Source organism: Vulpes lagopus, chromosome X (genome assembly GCF_018345385.1).
Source record: "Vulpes lagopus strain Blue_001 chromosome X, ASM1834538v1, whole genome shotgun sequence".
In the NCBI taxonomy this organism is placed as follows: domain Eukaryota; kingdom Metazoa; phylum Chordata; class Mammalia; order Carnivora; family Canidae; genus Vulpes; species Vulpes lagopus.
In genome coordinates this window covers 80,202,548-80,219,268 of record NC_054848.1, presented here as the reverse complement: position 1 = coordinate 80,219,268, position 16,721 = coordinate 80,202,548, and the positions used below count along the sequence as shown (strand labels likewise).

The window sequence follows — 16,721 nt, the reverse complement described above, 5'->3', positions numbered from 1 at the left end:
GCCATCCTCATATCAGATAAACTAAAATTTACCCGAAAGACTGTAGTGAGAGATGAAGAGGGACACTATATCATACTTAAAGGATCTATCCAACAGAGGACTTAATCCTCAATATATATGCCCCAAATGTGGGAGCTACCAAATATATCAATCAATTAATAACTAAAGTGAAGAAATACTTAGATAATAATACACTTATACTTGGTGACTTCAATCTAGCGCTTTCTACACTCGATAGGTATTCTAAACACAACATCTCCAAAGAAATGAGAGCTTTAAATGATACACTGGACCATATGGATTTCACAGATATCTACAAAACTTTACATCCAAACTCAACTGAATACACATTCTTCTCAAGTGCACATGGAACTTTCTCCAGAATAGACCACATACTGGGTCACAAATCGGGTCTGAACCGATACCAAAAGACTGGGATCGTCCCCTGCATATTCTCAGACCATAATGCCTTGAAATTAGAACTAAATCACAACAAGAAGTTTGGAAGGACCTCAAACACGTGCAGGTTAAGGACCATCCTGCTAAAAGATGAAAGGGTCAACCAGGAAATTAAGGAAGAATTAAAAAGTTTCATGGCAACTAATGAGAATGAAGATACAACCATTCAAAATCTTTGGGATGCAGCAAAAGCAGTCCTAAGGGGGAATTACATCGCAATACAAGCATCCATTCAAAAACTAGAAAGAGGGATCCCTGGGTGGCGCAGCGGTTTGGCGTCTGCCTTTGGCCCAGGGCAGGATCCTGGAGACCCGGGATCGAATCCCACGTCGGGCTCCCGGTGCATCGAGCCTGCTTCTCCCTCTGCCTATGTCTCTGCCTCTCTCTCTCTCTCTCTCTCTCTCTCTCTCTCTCTCTGTGTGTGACTATCATAAATAAATTTAAAAAAATTTAAAAAAAAACTGGAAAGAACTCAAATACAAAAGCTAACCTGATACATAAAGGGGCTAGAGAAAAAACAGCAAATATTCCTACACCCAGGAGAAGAAGAGAGTTAATAAAGATTCGAGCAGAACTCAACAAAATCGAGACCAGAAGAACTGTGGAACAGATCAACAGAACCAGGAGTTGGTTCTTTGAAAGAATTAATAACATAGATAAACCATTAGCCAGCCTTATTAAAAAGAAGAGAGACAAGACTCAAATTAATAAAATCATGAATGAGAAAGGAGAGATCACTACCAACACCAAGGAAATACAAACGATTTTAAAAACATATTATGAACAGCTATACGCCAATAAATTAGGCAATCTAGAAGAAATGGACGCATTCCTGGAAAGCCACAAACTACCAAAACAGGAACAGGAAGAAATAGAAAACCTGAACAGGCCAATAACCAGGGAGGAAATTGAAGCAGTCATCAAAAACCTCCCAAGACACAAGAGTCCAGGGCCAGATGGCTTCCCAGGGGAATTCTATCAAACGTTTAAAGAAGAAACCATACCTATTCTACTAAAGCTGTTTAGAAAGATAGAAAGAGATGGAGTACTTCCAAATTCGTTCTATGAGGCCAGCATCACCTTTATTCTGAAACCAGAACAAGACCCCACCAAAAAGGAGAATTACAGACCAATATCCCTGATGAACACGGATGCAAAAATTCTCAACAAGATACTAGCCAATAGGATCCAATAATACATTAAGAAAATTATTCACCATGACCAAGTAGGATTTATCCCCGGGACACAAGGCTGGTTCAACACTCGTAAAACAATCATATCAGCAAGAGAAAAACCAAGAAACATATGATCCTCTCATTAGATGCAGAGAAAGCATTTGACAAAATACAGCATCCATTCCTGATCAAAACTCTTCAGAGTGTAGGGATAGAGGGAACATTCCTCACCATCTTAAAACCCATCTACGAAAAGTCCACAGCAAATATCATTCTCAATGGGGAAGCACTGGGAGCCTTTCCCCTAAGATCAGGAACAAGACAGGGATGTCCACTCTCACCACTGCTATTCAACATAGTACTGGAAGTCCTAGCCTCAGCAATCAGACAACAAAAAGACATTAAAGGCATGCAAATTGGCAAAGAAGAAGTCAAACTCTCCCTCTTCGCCGATGACATGATACTCTACATAGAAAACCCAAAAGCCTCCACCCCAAGATTGCTAGAACTCATACAGCAATTTGGTAGCATGGCGCAGGATACAAAATCAATGCCCAGAAATCAGTGGCATTTCTATACACTAACAATGAGACTGAAGAAAGAGAAATGAAGGAGTCAATCCCATTTAAAATTGCACCCAAAAGCATAAGATACCTAGGCATAAACCTAACCAAAGAGGTAAAGGATCTATACCCTAAAAACTATAGAACACTTCTGAAAGAAATTGAGGAAGACACAAAGAGATGGAAAAATACTCCATGCTCATAGATTGGCAGAATTAATATTGTGAAAATGTCAATGTTACCCAGGGCAAGTTACACATTTAATGCAATCCCTATCAAAATACCATGGACTTTCTTCAGAGAGTTAGAACACATTATTTTATGATTTGTGTGGAATCAGAAAAGACCCCGAATAGCCAGGGGAATTTTAAAAAAGAAAACCATAGCTGGGGGCATCACAATGCTGGTATTCAGGTTGTACTACAAAGCTGTGGTCAAGACAGTGTGGTACTGGCACAAAAACAGACACATAGATCAATGGAACAGAATAGAGAACCCAGAAGTGGACCCTCAACTTTATGGTCAACTAATATTCGATAAAGGAGGAAAGACTATCCATTGGAAGAACGACAGTCTCTTCAATAAATGGTGCTGGGAAAACTGGACATCCACATGCAGAAGAATGAAACCAGACCACTCTCTTTCACCATACACAAAGATAAACTCAAAATGGAAGAAGGATCTAAATGTGAGACAAGATTCCATCAAAATCCTAGAGAAGAACACAGGCAACACCCTTTTTGAACTCAGCCACAGTAGCTTCTTGCAAGATACATCCACGAAGGCAAAAGACACAAAAGCAAAAATGAACTATTGGGACTTCATCAAGATAAGAAGCTTTTGTACAGCAAAGGATACAGTCAACAAAACTAAAAGACAACCTACAGAATGGGAGAAGATATTTGCAAATGACGTATCAGATAAAGGGCTAGTTTCCAAGATATATAAAGAACTTAGCAAACTCAACACCAAAGAAACACACAATCCAATCATGAAATGGGCAAAAGACATGAACAGAAATCTCACAGAGGAAGACATAGACATGGCCAACATGGACATGAGAAAATGCTCCGCATCACTGGCCATCAGGGAAATACAAATCAAAACCACAATGAGGGGATCCCTGGGTGGCGCAGCGGTTTGGCGCCTGCCTTTGGCCCAGGGCGCGATCCTGGAGACCTGGGATCGAATCCCACATCAGGCTCCTGGTGCATGGAGCCTGATTCTCCCTCTGCCTGTGTCTCTGCCTCTCTCTCTCTCTCTGTATGACTATCATAAATAAATAAAAATTAAAAAAAATAGTTTTGAAAAAAAAAAAACCCACAATGAGATACCACCTCACACCAGTGAGAATGGGGAAAATTAACAAGGCAGGAAACCACAAATGTTGGAGAGGATGCGGAGAAAAGGGAACCCTCTTACACTGTTGGTGGGAATGTGAACTGGTTCAGCCACTCTGGGAAACTGTGTGGAGGTTCCTCAAAGATTTAAAAACAGACCTGCCCTACGACCCAGCAATTGCACTGTTGGGGATTTGCCCCAATGATACAGATGGAATAAAACGCCGGTACACCTGCACCCCGATGTTTATAGCAGCAATGTCCACAATAGCCAAACTATGGAAGGAGCCTCGGTGTCCATCAAAAGATGAATGGATAAAGAAGATGTGGTCTATGTATACAATGGAATATTACTCAGCCATTAGAAATGACAAATACCCACCACCATTTGCTTCAATGTGGATGGACCTGGAGGGTATTATGCTGAGTAAAGTAAGTTAATCGGAGAAGGACAAACATTATATGTTCTCATTCATTTGGGGAATATAAATAATAGTGAAAGGGAATATAAGGGACGGCAGCAGAAATGTGTGGGAAATATCAGAAAGGGAGACAGAACATAAAGACTCCTAACTCTGGGAAATGAACTAGGGGTGGTGGAAGGGGAGGTGGGCGGGGGGTGGGTGAATGGGTGACGGGCACTGGGGGGGGCACTTGACTGGATTAGCACTGGGTGTTATTCTGTATGTTGGTAAATTGAACACCAATAAAAAAATAATTTATTAAAAAAAAAAGAAGAGAGACAACGAAGTGTTATCAAGGTTGTGGAGTACTTGGAACCCTCAGTACATTGCTGGTGGGAAGGTAAAATGGTGCCATCTCTGAGAGGTAGTTTGGCAGTACCACAAAATGTTAAAAATAGAGTGACCATATAACTCAGCAATTCCACTTCTAGGTATATACCTAAAATAATAAAAAAACAATGTCTACACAAAAAGCTGTACAGGAACATCCATGGCAGCATTATTCTTAATAGCCATAATGTTTAAACAATCCAAGAAGTCTATCAACCATTGAATAGATTAAGAAATGCGGTATGTCCATACAATGGAGTATTATTCAGCCTACAAATGTATGCTACAAAATTGATGAATTTAAGTGAAAGAAAGCAGACACAAAAGAACACATATTTATCATTCCATTTACATAAAATGTCTATGATAGGCAAATGCATAGAGGCAGAAAAGTCGATTATTGATTGCCTAGAGTTGGGGGTAGGGTGAATGGGAAGTAATTCTTGATGGATATGGGGCTTCTTTCAGGGGTGTTTTGGAATTAGGTTGTGATGGTGGTTGTATGACATTTATGAGTATGCTAAAAACAATAAAAGATAAAGTTTGTGTTATGTGAGTTGTATCTGTAGAGAGGTTAAAGGAAAGTAAAGGGAATAGAAAGGGAAGAAAGAAAAGGAGGAAAATAGATCAAATAAATGGAAGGGAGGGAGGGGGGAAAGAATGAAAAATAAAGCAAGCTAGTCAGCACTAATGAGTCAGTATGGCTCACATGGCTCCTTCATCAAAAGCAATAAACCTGCTTATCAAATTCAGACTTTTCCCAGGCTTGAATGATTCTCCATGATCTTGTCCCACACAAAGTTTAGTTACTTCTTGATTCCAACATGAACCTAGCCAGTCTGATCTCCATGGCAGGCTTAGTCTTACCTGAATGGTATTGCTCATATTGTTACCTTAACTCAGAATAAATTTCCTCTTGCCCTCCATGTTTCTAATTTTACTCTCATCTTTTAGTGAGTTTTATTTATCTATTGAGTGAGTGAGTGAGTGAGTGAGAGATTGTATGTATGTGAGTGGGGCAGAGACAGAGAGAGAATCTCAAGTAGACTCTGTGCTAAGTGTGGAGCCTGACCCCACAACCCTGAGGTCATGACCTGAGCTGAAACCAAGAGTCAGATGCCTACTGGACTGAGCCATCCAGTCAGTCTCTCATCTTTTAGAAGTCAAAAGCAAGTGCTACCTACTTTGAAGGTGCCTCTACACTACTACATATAGATAACATCACAGAATCTGTGAGTGTAAATTCTTTGAGGAAAGAAGCACTATGCTTCTTTTTTTTTTTTACCTCTCAGAGATCTTAAAATATGCTAAATACTTGTAATTTAGGTGATTGGTTCACTTAAATTGCTTTTTGAAAAAATTCTCTTGATAAGATTTAATTGATAAGATTTTACATAATCATTATGAGTGCTCAGTTCATTAAAAGGAATGTGTGGCTGAGACTACTAGCTATCCACCACAATCCTATCTCCCCTTCTTCGATAGTATCTGAACATATATATGCTCGGTCACATTATATTTTGCAGACTTCTTTGTAAATAGGTATGGCCATTAAACCAAGATCCTTACATAATATGGATGAAGTGATATATGCAGGTTTTAGGCCTAAAAGCCAATAAATTTTACCACAATTGTTTCTCCATGCTCTCTCCTGCTTCCTGTGAGGGGTAATGGCAATGAAAGAGCATGTTGGAAGCCATGTTTAAAGATGATGGGGCCTGCTGTTAGCCTAAATCCTTGAATAATCTCATGAAGGAGAGCTGCCTATAGACTTAAATACTTGCTCTTGCTCTTCTTTGTTTATATGTTTGAGGAAACTTCGACTGTGTTTAAGTTATTACCTGTTTGAGATTATTTGTGTTAGCAGTCTAACTTCCCTAATTAAAATAGTGTGCTCCTAAAGGATTTTTTCCAATGATTCCTCCACTACTTACAAAATAAAATTCAAACTCCTGACCTATCCTGATTTACCTTATTGATTTTTTTCTCTGTCTACTTCGTTTCATTCACCCTACATTTCCACTAAACAAAACACGGTTCTAAATATATTCCATGTTTACCTCCCTGTGTTTGGTTACATTGATCCCTTTACCCAGAACATTCTTTCATTCCATCTCCATACATCCAAAATTCAATTATCAAGACCTACAAATGCTAAACTCTTCCACGAGGCCTTCTCTGATTCCTCCAGATGAAAATAACTTATCCCTATTATAAATCCTAATAGAACTTTACATTTCTTTAATGATTTGTCCCACTTGTTTTTTATTTGACAATGAATATATGTTTTCATACTTACTCATCTGTATACCTTCAAGGGTAGGATCCTTATATGATTCATCTTTCTACAGTCTTAAGCACCTAGCACAGTATCTTTTACAGAGCATGAATTCAACAAATATTTGTTAAAAGAAAAATGAAGTAATGAAATATCAATTCTCTTAAGTATTCCTACTACCATCCTACCTAGTTTAAAAATACCCCCTATCAATCTCAGCCCAATCTCTGTCCTATTTATCACAATTTTAAAATTAATGGAGCTTTATTTAATACGGTGCTACCATTTGGAATAGGCACACAGATAGGCTTATAATGAAATCATACCTGGCAGTATCCAATGTTGGGATTCTTATATGCATAAGCAGTGAGCACCCGCCTCAGAGAAGATATACCAGTGTCATTCTGAAAGGCTGGGTGTTCAGGCAGGGAGCGACACAAATCACGTTCAATTTCCTCAGTAGCCAAGTTGCAGGTCCCTAAGGACTGCTCAACCAATTCAGCATAATAGCCAGGATTAGCAGCCATGTCATTAACAGCACCTGTGCAGATGATTGCATTAAGATACAAAAGAAGAGGAATGTAATAAACCTACCACTTACATATACACATAAAGAATTGGATTAAATTTAGCTTTATACTCAAGTTCTATCCTAGTACAAACAAAAGGAAAGCCTTCACTAGAATCTATAACATCAGCATACCAATTTTATCTAATAGAATTTTCATGAACTGCTTCTTCCCCTTAAATTTTCTTTGACATTAGAGGTAGAGACCTTCAATTAGCCATATCTTGCCTAATAAACTATTTTGCTCAGACAATAGATGTGTGGATATACAGGTAAATACATGTAACTACCTTATTCTCTTTGACTAATATGAACTCATGACGAATAAGACTTTGTTCTAGCCATCTAGCTATATGCACTAAGTAATTATTTTTACTTAGTGCATTAGCTTCTGAAAGGGGCATAGCTAATGCCTGTTAATAAAATGAATAAATGTAATACCTGAAAAAAGCATCCAGAGCTCTCCCCTTAAGGCCTCTGGAATCCCTCTTATAACCAGATCTCGAGTCTTTTTGGTCCGAAACATGCTAACACCACGCCCACATTCTGCAAATAGGATGTTCCATGACTGTTCCTTCATCTTTTCTTTCAACTGTAACAAAAAATCATAGCAAGTAAACATGGTGAGAAATTAACTTCTTTCAAATAACTTGAAAACTCTCTTCCCTGTGAGACAATACCTGCAGAAATCAAGAACACAGAAAGCCAAAATCAGTACTCACAGAGGGGCCAAACACTAGACCACTCATCACAAATCTTTCGAATCCATGTGAGCATAACAGCTTTAATTTACTATTTTAACTCTTACCTAAAATCATATAAAAATGGGAAGAGACTTACACTTAAGAGGTAAAGCTTTGACTCATCACTCTCCCCCAAACACCCAGATTTTAGGATTATTGGCAATCAATGCAAATAAAACCCAATGTTCAATTTTCATTGTTTATCTTAATTCTTGATAACAGCCCTTTTATTTTTTTATTTGTTTTTTCGATAACAGACCTTTTGTGTAATGGAATGAAACAAGTCACACAGTAGTACCTGCTGGAAAACCTGATTTAGAGCACCAAAAGAAGAGTTTTCAGTTGTGATACATTCTAGTCTGCTCTAAGATTTTTTACTTTTGATCAACTGTTTCAATTGATAGATTTAAATATTTTGTTTTCCTACCATTTTGGAATTAAGAGTCTCCAAACTCTGAGGGTGAAATACTGTCATTAAGGCTTCAGTGTTCACAGTTTCACTGCACTCTCTCTGGCATGTCAAAGATCGTACCTCAGTATTATCAGATGGGTCTGTAGAATCAGAACTAATGGGAACCTGAAAAAGAAAAAATGTAATTGTCCCAAATGTATGTTTAAAAATTTCTGCAAGAAATAGAAATGCTAATGTTTTATCTGTCATTTATAAACTGCCATCTATCTACTTAATAAATATAAAAGCAACATCTCAGAAAGACATTGTGTTTCTATCAAATTTAGAGATGTAGACAAATCAATGTCTGGAACAGCAAACTCAGGACTTCAGTGAACCCACTGCCCTATAAAAGCAACAAAATACTGGCAAAAGATTTTAAAAAGTACCAGTTCAGAACACTGGAAATTTACCAAAGGCACAGAATGAACTGAAAAGCATCCATACAACTGAAACTAATGAACCTCAGTAGGAACACCAGATTCTGTGAAGTTTTGACTTGAAGCTATTTCCATCATCCCTCCTCCCAAGCTCAGAGATATGGTAGCCATGAAAGCCTGCATTAAGACAGCCATGGATCTTTTGGCCCTTTATGAAAATCCCCATCCCCAGAACACAGTCAATACTTTGACCAAACAATAGCTCCCTAGAAAAATCTCCATTCTCAGGGTATTGTTATCATTTGATTTGATTCAGAGCTCAGGTCTCTGAAAAAAAGCCCCATCCCCAGGGCATTACAGAAAGTCATAGTAATCTGCTGAAAACATCACAGCTGCCTAAGGCTATAATTTCAGTTTGGGGCAAACAAGAGCCTGGCTAAAAACCTAAAAGGAAGATCTGGATAACAAGATAAACACAGGGAACTTTGAAAGATTCTGACAGATTCTTGGGGATCTAGAAGTATATATGCATGTACAGGGGTATGAAACTCCCTGGAAAAGAAATGGGACAATGGAAGGCCCCAGTCACTCAACTCTGGTGGACTTTGGAGGTAAGCAATGAACCCCTAAGGCTGATTTATAAGCTACCTGAAGTTTGAGGTATACCTTCACATAAAGATTTCCTGGTAAAAAGTAGAAAACTTAATAGTTAAAGGCATTCAAGGAACTCTTCTGACCCATCACTGGCTGACCACCAATTTATACTGACTCATGGGGGTAATCCAAGAAAGCCAGTTTAAAAATAAAAACAAGAACTATTTAAAAAGAAAAAGCAACCAATAGAAAATGGCTTTGAGAGGGTCCAGTTCCTGCATTTTATAAACTAAGAATGTAAAGTAGCTATTGTAAATATATTTAAAAAATGAAAGGAAATTAAATTTAAAAAAATAAAGGACCCAGTTAGAAAGTGGGCAAAAGATCTGAATAGAGAGACCTCATCAAAGAAGATATAAAGACAACAAATAATCATAAAAAATGCTCAGTATTATATCGTTAAGGAATTGTAAATTAAAAAAAAACACTGAGATACTACTGGCTATTAAAATGGCTAAAATCCAAAACACTGATAATAACAAGTACTTGCTGCTGAGGATATAGAACAAGAACTCTGATTTATTGCTTGGCAGAAATGCAAAATAGCACAGCCACTTTAGAAGACGGTTTGGCAGTTTCTTACAAAGCAAAACATAGCCTTACTATAGGATTCAGGAATTGTGCTAATTATATACCCAAATAGTTGAAAATGTATGTCTACACAAAAATTTGCATGTGAATGTTTATAGCAGTTTTATTCAGAGTTGCTAAAAATTGAAAGCAAACAAGGTATCATGAGGTGAATGGATAAACACTATGGTATATCCAGATAATGAAATATTTTTCAGCAATAAAAAACGAACGGTCAATAAAACCTAAAGAAATAGAAAATTTGAACTTACTAATAACATGTAAGGACACTGAAAATGTAATCCAAAACCTCCCACCAGAGAAAAACCCTGGGCCAGATGGTTTCATGGGTGAATTCTACCAAACATTTAAAGAAGAATTAATGCCCTTCCCTTTCACATTCTTCCAAAGAATTAAAGGGGATGGGAACACTCCCAAACTAATTTTACAAGGCCAGTATGCCCCTGATACTAAAGTCAAATAAGAACATTACAAGACATTACAAGTCCCAATCCCAATGAATATAGATGCAAAAACTCTCAACAACATACTAGCAAATCAAATTCAAAAGCACATTACAAGGCTCATACACCATGATCAAGTGGGACTTATCCCTGAGAGGCAAAGATGGTTCAACATACATAAATCAATAAATGTGATAAACCACATGAATAAAGGATAAAAATCATCTGATCATACCCATAAATGCAGAAAAACCATTTGATGAAATTCAATGTCCTTTCATGATAAAAACTCTCAACAAAGTGGGTATAGAAGAAACATACCTCAATTTAAGAAAGGCCATATATGACAAGTCCACAGCTAACATCATATTCCATGGTAAAAAGCTGAAAGCTTTTTCTATGAGATCAGGAAAAAGATAAGGCTGCTAACTCTCACCACTCCCATTCAACAAAATACTGTAAGTCCTAGCTAGCGCCATCAGTCCAAGAAAAAGAAATAAAATGCATCCAAATAGGAAAGGAAGAAGTAAAATTCTGTTTGCTGGTAAAATGATTTTTTATACAGAAAACCCTGAAGACTACCAAAAAAACTACTAGAACTGATAAAGGAATTCCGTAAAGTTGCAGAACACAAAATCAATGTACAGAAATCTGCTTCATTTCTATGCGCTAACAATGAAGCAGCAGAAAGTGAAATTAAGAAAAACAAATCCCAGGACGCCTGGGTGGCTCAGTGGTTGAGTGTCTACCTTCGGCTCAGGGCGTGATCCTGGAGTCCCATGATTGAGTCCCACACTGGGCTCCCTGCATGGAGCCTGCTTGTCCCTCTGCCTATGTCTCTGCCTCTCTCTGTGTGTTTCTCATGAATAAATAAATAAAATCTTTAAAAAATCCCATTTATAATAGCAACAAAAACAAAAAAGTATCTAGGAAAAAACTTAACCAAAGAGATGAAAGACCTGTACTCTGAAAACTATAAAACACTGATGAAAGAAATTCAAGATGACAGAAAGGAATGGAGACATTCCATGCTCATGGGTTGGAAGAACAAATATTGTTAAAATGTCTTTATTACTCAAAGCAATTACTCATTTAATGCAATTCCTATCAAAATTCCAACAGCATTTTTCACAGAACTAGAGCAAACAATCCTAAAATCTGTGTGGAATCACAAAAGACGGGATCCCTGGGTGGCGCAGTGGTTTGGCGCTTGCCTTTGGCCCAGGGCGCGATCCTGGAGACCCGGGATCGAATCCCACATCAGGCTCCCGGTGCATGGAGCCTGCTTCTCCCTCTGCCTATGTCTCTGCCTCTCTCTCTCTCTCTCTCTGTGTGACTATCATAAATAAATAAAAATTAAAAAAAAAATCACAAAAGACTTCAAATTGCCAAAGCAATCTTGAAAAGGAAAAACAAAACTGGAGGTATCATAATTCTAGATTTCAAGTTACATTAAAAAGCAGTAGTAATTAAAACAGCATAATACTAGTATAGACACACAGATTGATGGAATAGGACAGAAAACCCAGAAATAAACCCACAATTACATAGTCAGTTAATCTTCAACAAAGGAGGAATGAATATCCAATGAGAAAAAGTCTCTTCAACAAATGGTGCTGGGAAAACTGGGCGGCCACATGTAAAAGAATGAAACTGGACCACTTTTTTATACCATACACAAAAATAAACTTAAAATTGACTAAAGATCAGATCTAAATGTGAGATCTGAAACCATAAAAAAATTGAACAGAGCACAGGCAGTAGTATCTCTCACATCAGCTGTAGCAACATTTTTGTAGATATGTCTCCGAGGCAAGGGAAACAAAAGCAAAAATAGACTATTGGGACTGTATCAAAAGAAAAAGTTTCTGCACAGCGAAAGGAAACAAAACTAAAAGGTAACCTACCGAATGGCAGAAGATATCTGCAAATGACATATCTGACAAAGGGTTATAACCATATCCAAAATATGTAAAGAACTGAAACCCAATACCAACAAACCAAATAATCCAACTTAAAAATGGCCTCTAGAAGACATGAACAGACATTTCTCCAAAGAAGATACCCAAATAGCCAACAGACACATGAAAAGATGCTCAAAATCACTCATCATCAGGGAAATGCAAATCAAAACTACAATGGGATATCACCTCACACATGTCAGAATGGCTAACATCAACAACACAAGTGTTGGAGAGGATGTGCAGGAAAAGGAACCCTCTTGCATTGTTAGTGGGAATACAAACTGGTGCAGCCATTCTGGAAAACAGTACAGAAGTTCCTCAAAAAGTTAAAAATAGAACTACCCTACTATCCAGGAATCACACTATATGGTATTTACATAAAAAACACAAAAACACTAATTCAAATGGATATATGCACCCCTATGTTTATTGCAGCATTATTTACAATAGCCAATACAATACAATAGTGTGTGTGTGTGTGTGTGTGTGTGCACATGCACACACACAAGGGAATATTATTGTGGCACACACACATACACACACACATGCAATGGAATATTTTATATAGCCATAAAAAAGGAATGAAACCTTGATATTTGCAGCAACATGGATAGAGCTAGAGAGTATAATGTTAAGTGAAGTAAGTCAACCAGATAAAGACAAATACCATATGATCTCATTCATAATGTGGAATTTAAGATACAAAACAAATGAGCAAAGGAAAAAAGAAGGAAGAGACAACCAAAGAAACAGACTCTCAGCAATAGAGAACAAAATGATGGTTATTAGAGGGGAGGTGGGTGGTAGATAGGGCAAATAGGGAATGGGGATAAATGAGTACATTTAAAAAAAAAAGCATTTCCTAGCAAACCAGTATACTGACTTGTATTCTGTATATACTCTTACTAAAACCTCTAAAAGTGGATAAGAGAAACTAGAAAACCTTAGAACTCTGAATTACATTTGAAATGATGATAAACTCATTTTGAAACGAAATCCTTTCTTTACAACTGATCATACCCAACTACTAGAGGCACCGGAGAGATTTTGGGGAAAAATTCTGGTTCTTCAGGTTTAAGAGATACAGATAAATTGAAGGAGAAAGAAAGATAAGTAAAGATTAAATCTAACACAGAGAATGAATCTGAAATGGAATAAGCCAGGAAAAAAAGTGATATAAGCAAAAATATAGAAGCACTGGGAGAGAAACTACCAGGACTGATCAGGTTTTACCTGTGTCCTCAACATCAAGCTAAGGAATATCCTGGGTGCACACCTGAAGAGAATGAAAGATTATAAAGTTGGGGCATGAAAATTCTTGATGGTTAACATGAAGATGTTGGGTCTGGAACTGAGATATATATATATACTGTAATTACATGTTTTCATTGTGTTTTTCTTTTATCAAAGAAAAAGCTAGTCTTATCAATACTGCATTATAATTGACTTAGCATAAAATTTTTAGTCTACTCTGCAGAGGTAAAAGCCGCTATAATCCTATTCAAATAAAATAATATAGCCTGTAAAACCAATGTTGATTTTTTCTTTGAATTTTTAATTAAAATACAATAATTATAATATGATAAATTTTATCAATCTATTAAAAATGTGAGTTTCCCAGGCATTGAAAGTGAAAATTGTTTGAATTGAAACTACCTACATTTCGATAAAGGATATACAAAACATCAAAATCAGGCTCTTAACCACCCTTTGCCAAAAATATTTGCCTTTTCTAATATTTTACTAGTAAATAGCTTTGCCACTATTTTCCTTTGGGCTATAATATTTAAGTAAGGCTGAGCTCCTTGATATTAAATAAAAGATACCCAAACTGGGGATCCCTGGGTGGCGCAGCGGTTTGGCGCCTGCCTTTGGCCCAGGGCGCGATCCTGAAGACCCGGGATCGAATCCCACGTCGGGCTCCCGGTGCATGGAGCCTGCTTCTCCCTCTGCCTGTGTCTCTGCCTCTCTCTCTCTCTCTCTGTGACTATCATAAATAATAAATAAAAATTAAAAAAAAAAAGATACCCAAACTGGTTTAAAATTGCTGTCTCTCTATAGGAGTCAGAGGAGAGTCCTTTTTTAAGGCCTTATTAAATTCTCAAATATAGTTTGAGTTATTAAAAGCTATGTTAAAAAAAAAATTAAAAAAAAATTAAAAAAAAAAAGCTATGTTACATGAAAGCACAAGATGTGTATTATCTGAGATACTACAGATATAGTCAAGAAAGATCAAATGGTAATAGTTTTTAAATGTGACAATTGAATTTAAATTGGAAAAAAGTAAAATCAATAAATATGAGTTCCTAAAAAAGGATAAAGTTCTTAATTCTAACTTCTGCTTTATAATGTGACTTAGAGAATATAATTTCTTTGGTTCTGGTCTTTTTAAAAAAATAAATCTAAGCATGAATAGAAAAAGTGCTATGAGGGATCCCTGGGTGGCGCAGCGGTTTGGCGCCTGCCTTTGGCCCAGGGCGCGATCCTGGAGACTTGGGATCGAATCCCACGTCGGGCTCTCGGTGCATGGAGCCTGCTTCTCCCTCTGCCTGTGCTCTGCCTCTCTCTCTCTCTCTCTCTCTCTCTCTCTCTCTGTGACTATCATAAATAAATAAAAATTTAAAAAAAAAAAAAGTGCTATGAGCTTTTGAAAGAACGGACCACAATGAAACACAAACTTTTTTAAAAGAATGATTTGATTGCTATATAATTACCTCTGTGCTAATATCATGACACTGAGTTGAAGCTGCTCCGCGCTTGAGTCTGAGTTTTGCCACCAGTTGCTCAAAGTCTTTAACCTCACTGAAGCGAAAAGCTGTTTTTCCTTTGATGCTAATGATGACAGATTTGCTGGAATCATTTGTCTTATCTATAGCTACAACCTGGGGGGCAAAAACATACTATAAATGAATCACATTCTCCCTTGTTACTGACATTTTCAGGCAAAATATGTTTAGCTTAATCTTTTGTGGCTAAAGCTTTGGTCCATGGTATGACTTATTAAGGAACAGACTTTGGATGCTAGTTGCACCACTGACACAAACTCAGTGCAAGTTATTTCACTCCTCAAAAAAAAAAAAGGTTTTATCAACACATAGCCTTAAAAAATAACAATACAAATGTAAAAATTCAGTGCTACAATGCTGACAATTTATTTCTAACTTACATAAAAGCTATCAATTCTATTCTTTGACTATGCGTTTCAAATATAAAAGTCTAAGTTTTAGTATTCATAAATGAGCAATCATGCTCCATCTTGAGTCATCCTGAACCCTTATCTGGTTTGTAAATTTTTAATTTTTTTCTATTTTCACTTTTAATAAGAACTATAAGGCTCTTATCCTAGTACTTTTATCCTGAAGAATAATACTGAACTTAAAACATGATTATTGGGGCACCTGGGTGGCTCAGTCGGTTTAAGTGTTCAACTCATGATTTTGGCTCAGGTCATGATCTTGGGGTTGTGAAATCAAGCCCTGCATTGGGTTACATGCTGAGTGTGGAGCCTGCCTGGGATTCTCTCTCCTCCTCCTTCTTCCCTCTCCCCCACCCACTTGTGTGTGTGTTCTCCCTGTCAAAAAAAAAAAAAGATTCTTTAAAAATTACAAAAAGGGTGGTACAAATAAAATTTTTGATAATTTACAGAATTAAATGATATTTTATTCTGTGAGTGATAGCATTTTCAAACTAAAACTGATATGTAACCAAATGTATATTACCTCTCGTAATGGAATGATTACACTACATAGATTGCCATCGTGGCTAGCAAAGCAGACATAGTTTTCTGAGATGCACATTTTTCCATGAGTATTAAAGTGGCTGAATGGTACCCATAAGAAACATTCATGTACTTCTTTCAAGGTTTCTTCTTTGGGGAGCCTAAAAAAAGCACTGAACTGCTCACTGTGGGCTCGATTTTCCAGACCTCTGAAGAAAAGAACAAAGGGGGCTCAAATAATGACTTCTAAAGTGCACACATGCCTGTACTGATTAATCTAAATGTACTATAAATCAGAAAGATTAAATACTACACGCTATGTTCTTCAACTATGCAATGGAAGATACACACTGATTCATAACAAATTCATTTTCCTTGTTCCCTTTTCCAATTTTGTTTTATTACTAGATTACAATGCACAGTTAGAGATAATGTAGGACTTTAAACCATCTGTTAAGGAGTGATTTACCAGAAGATTATTATTATATTATTATATGCTCATAATATGCAAATATGGCTAAACCAGTGCTGGTAAACAATTTTTTTTTAAAAAAGGTTTTTTTTTTATTATTTATTCATGATAGTCAGAGAGAGAGAGGG

The 16,721-nt window shown here is 37.0% G+C and overlaps 1 protein-coding gene across 2 annotated transcripts in view; it reads right to left on the bottom strand.

Moving 5' to 3' along the window:
- TBC1D8B (TBC1 domain family member 8B) overlaps nt 1-16,721 on the bottom strand; it is a 69,716-nt gene that overhangs the window by 24,897 nt on the left and 28,098 nt on the right. The window contains exons 6-10 of one of the 2 annotated variants that reach the window (XM_041742315.1): nt 16,123-16,330; nt 15,118-15,285; nt 8,348-8,497; nt 7,619-7,769; nt 6,936-7,150 (exon numbers count right to left, since the gene is read on the bottom strand). In XM_041742315.1, the coding sequence (XP_041598249.1) occupies nt 6,936-7,150; nt 7,619-7,769; nt 8,348-8,497; nt 15,118-15,285; nt 16,123-16,330 (892 nt within the window). The remainder of the gene's footprint in view (nt 1-6,935; nt 7,151-7,618; nt 7,770-8,347; nt 8,498-15,117; nt 15,286-16,122; nt 16,331-16,721) is intronic. The other variant, XM_041742316.1, reaches the window with a different exon arrangement.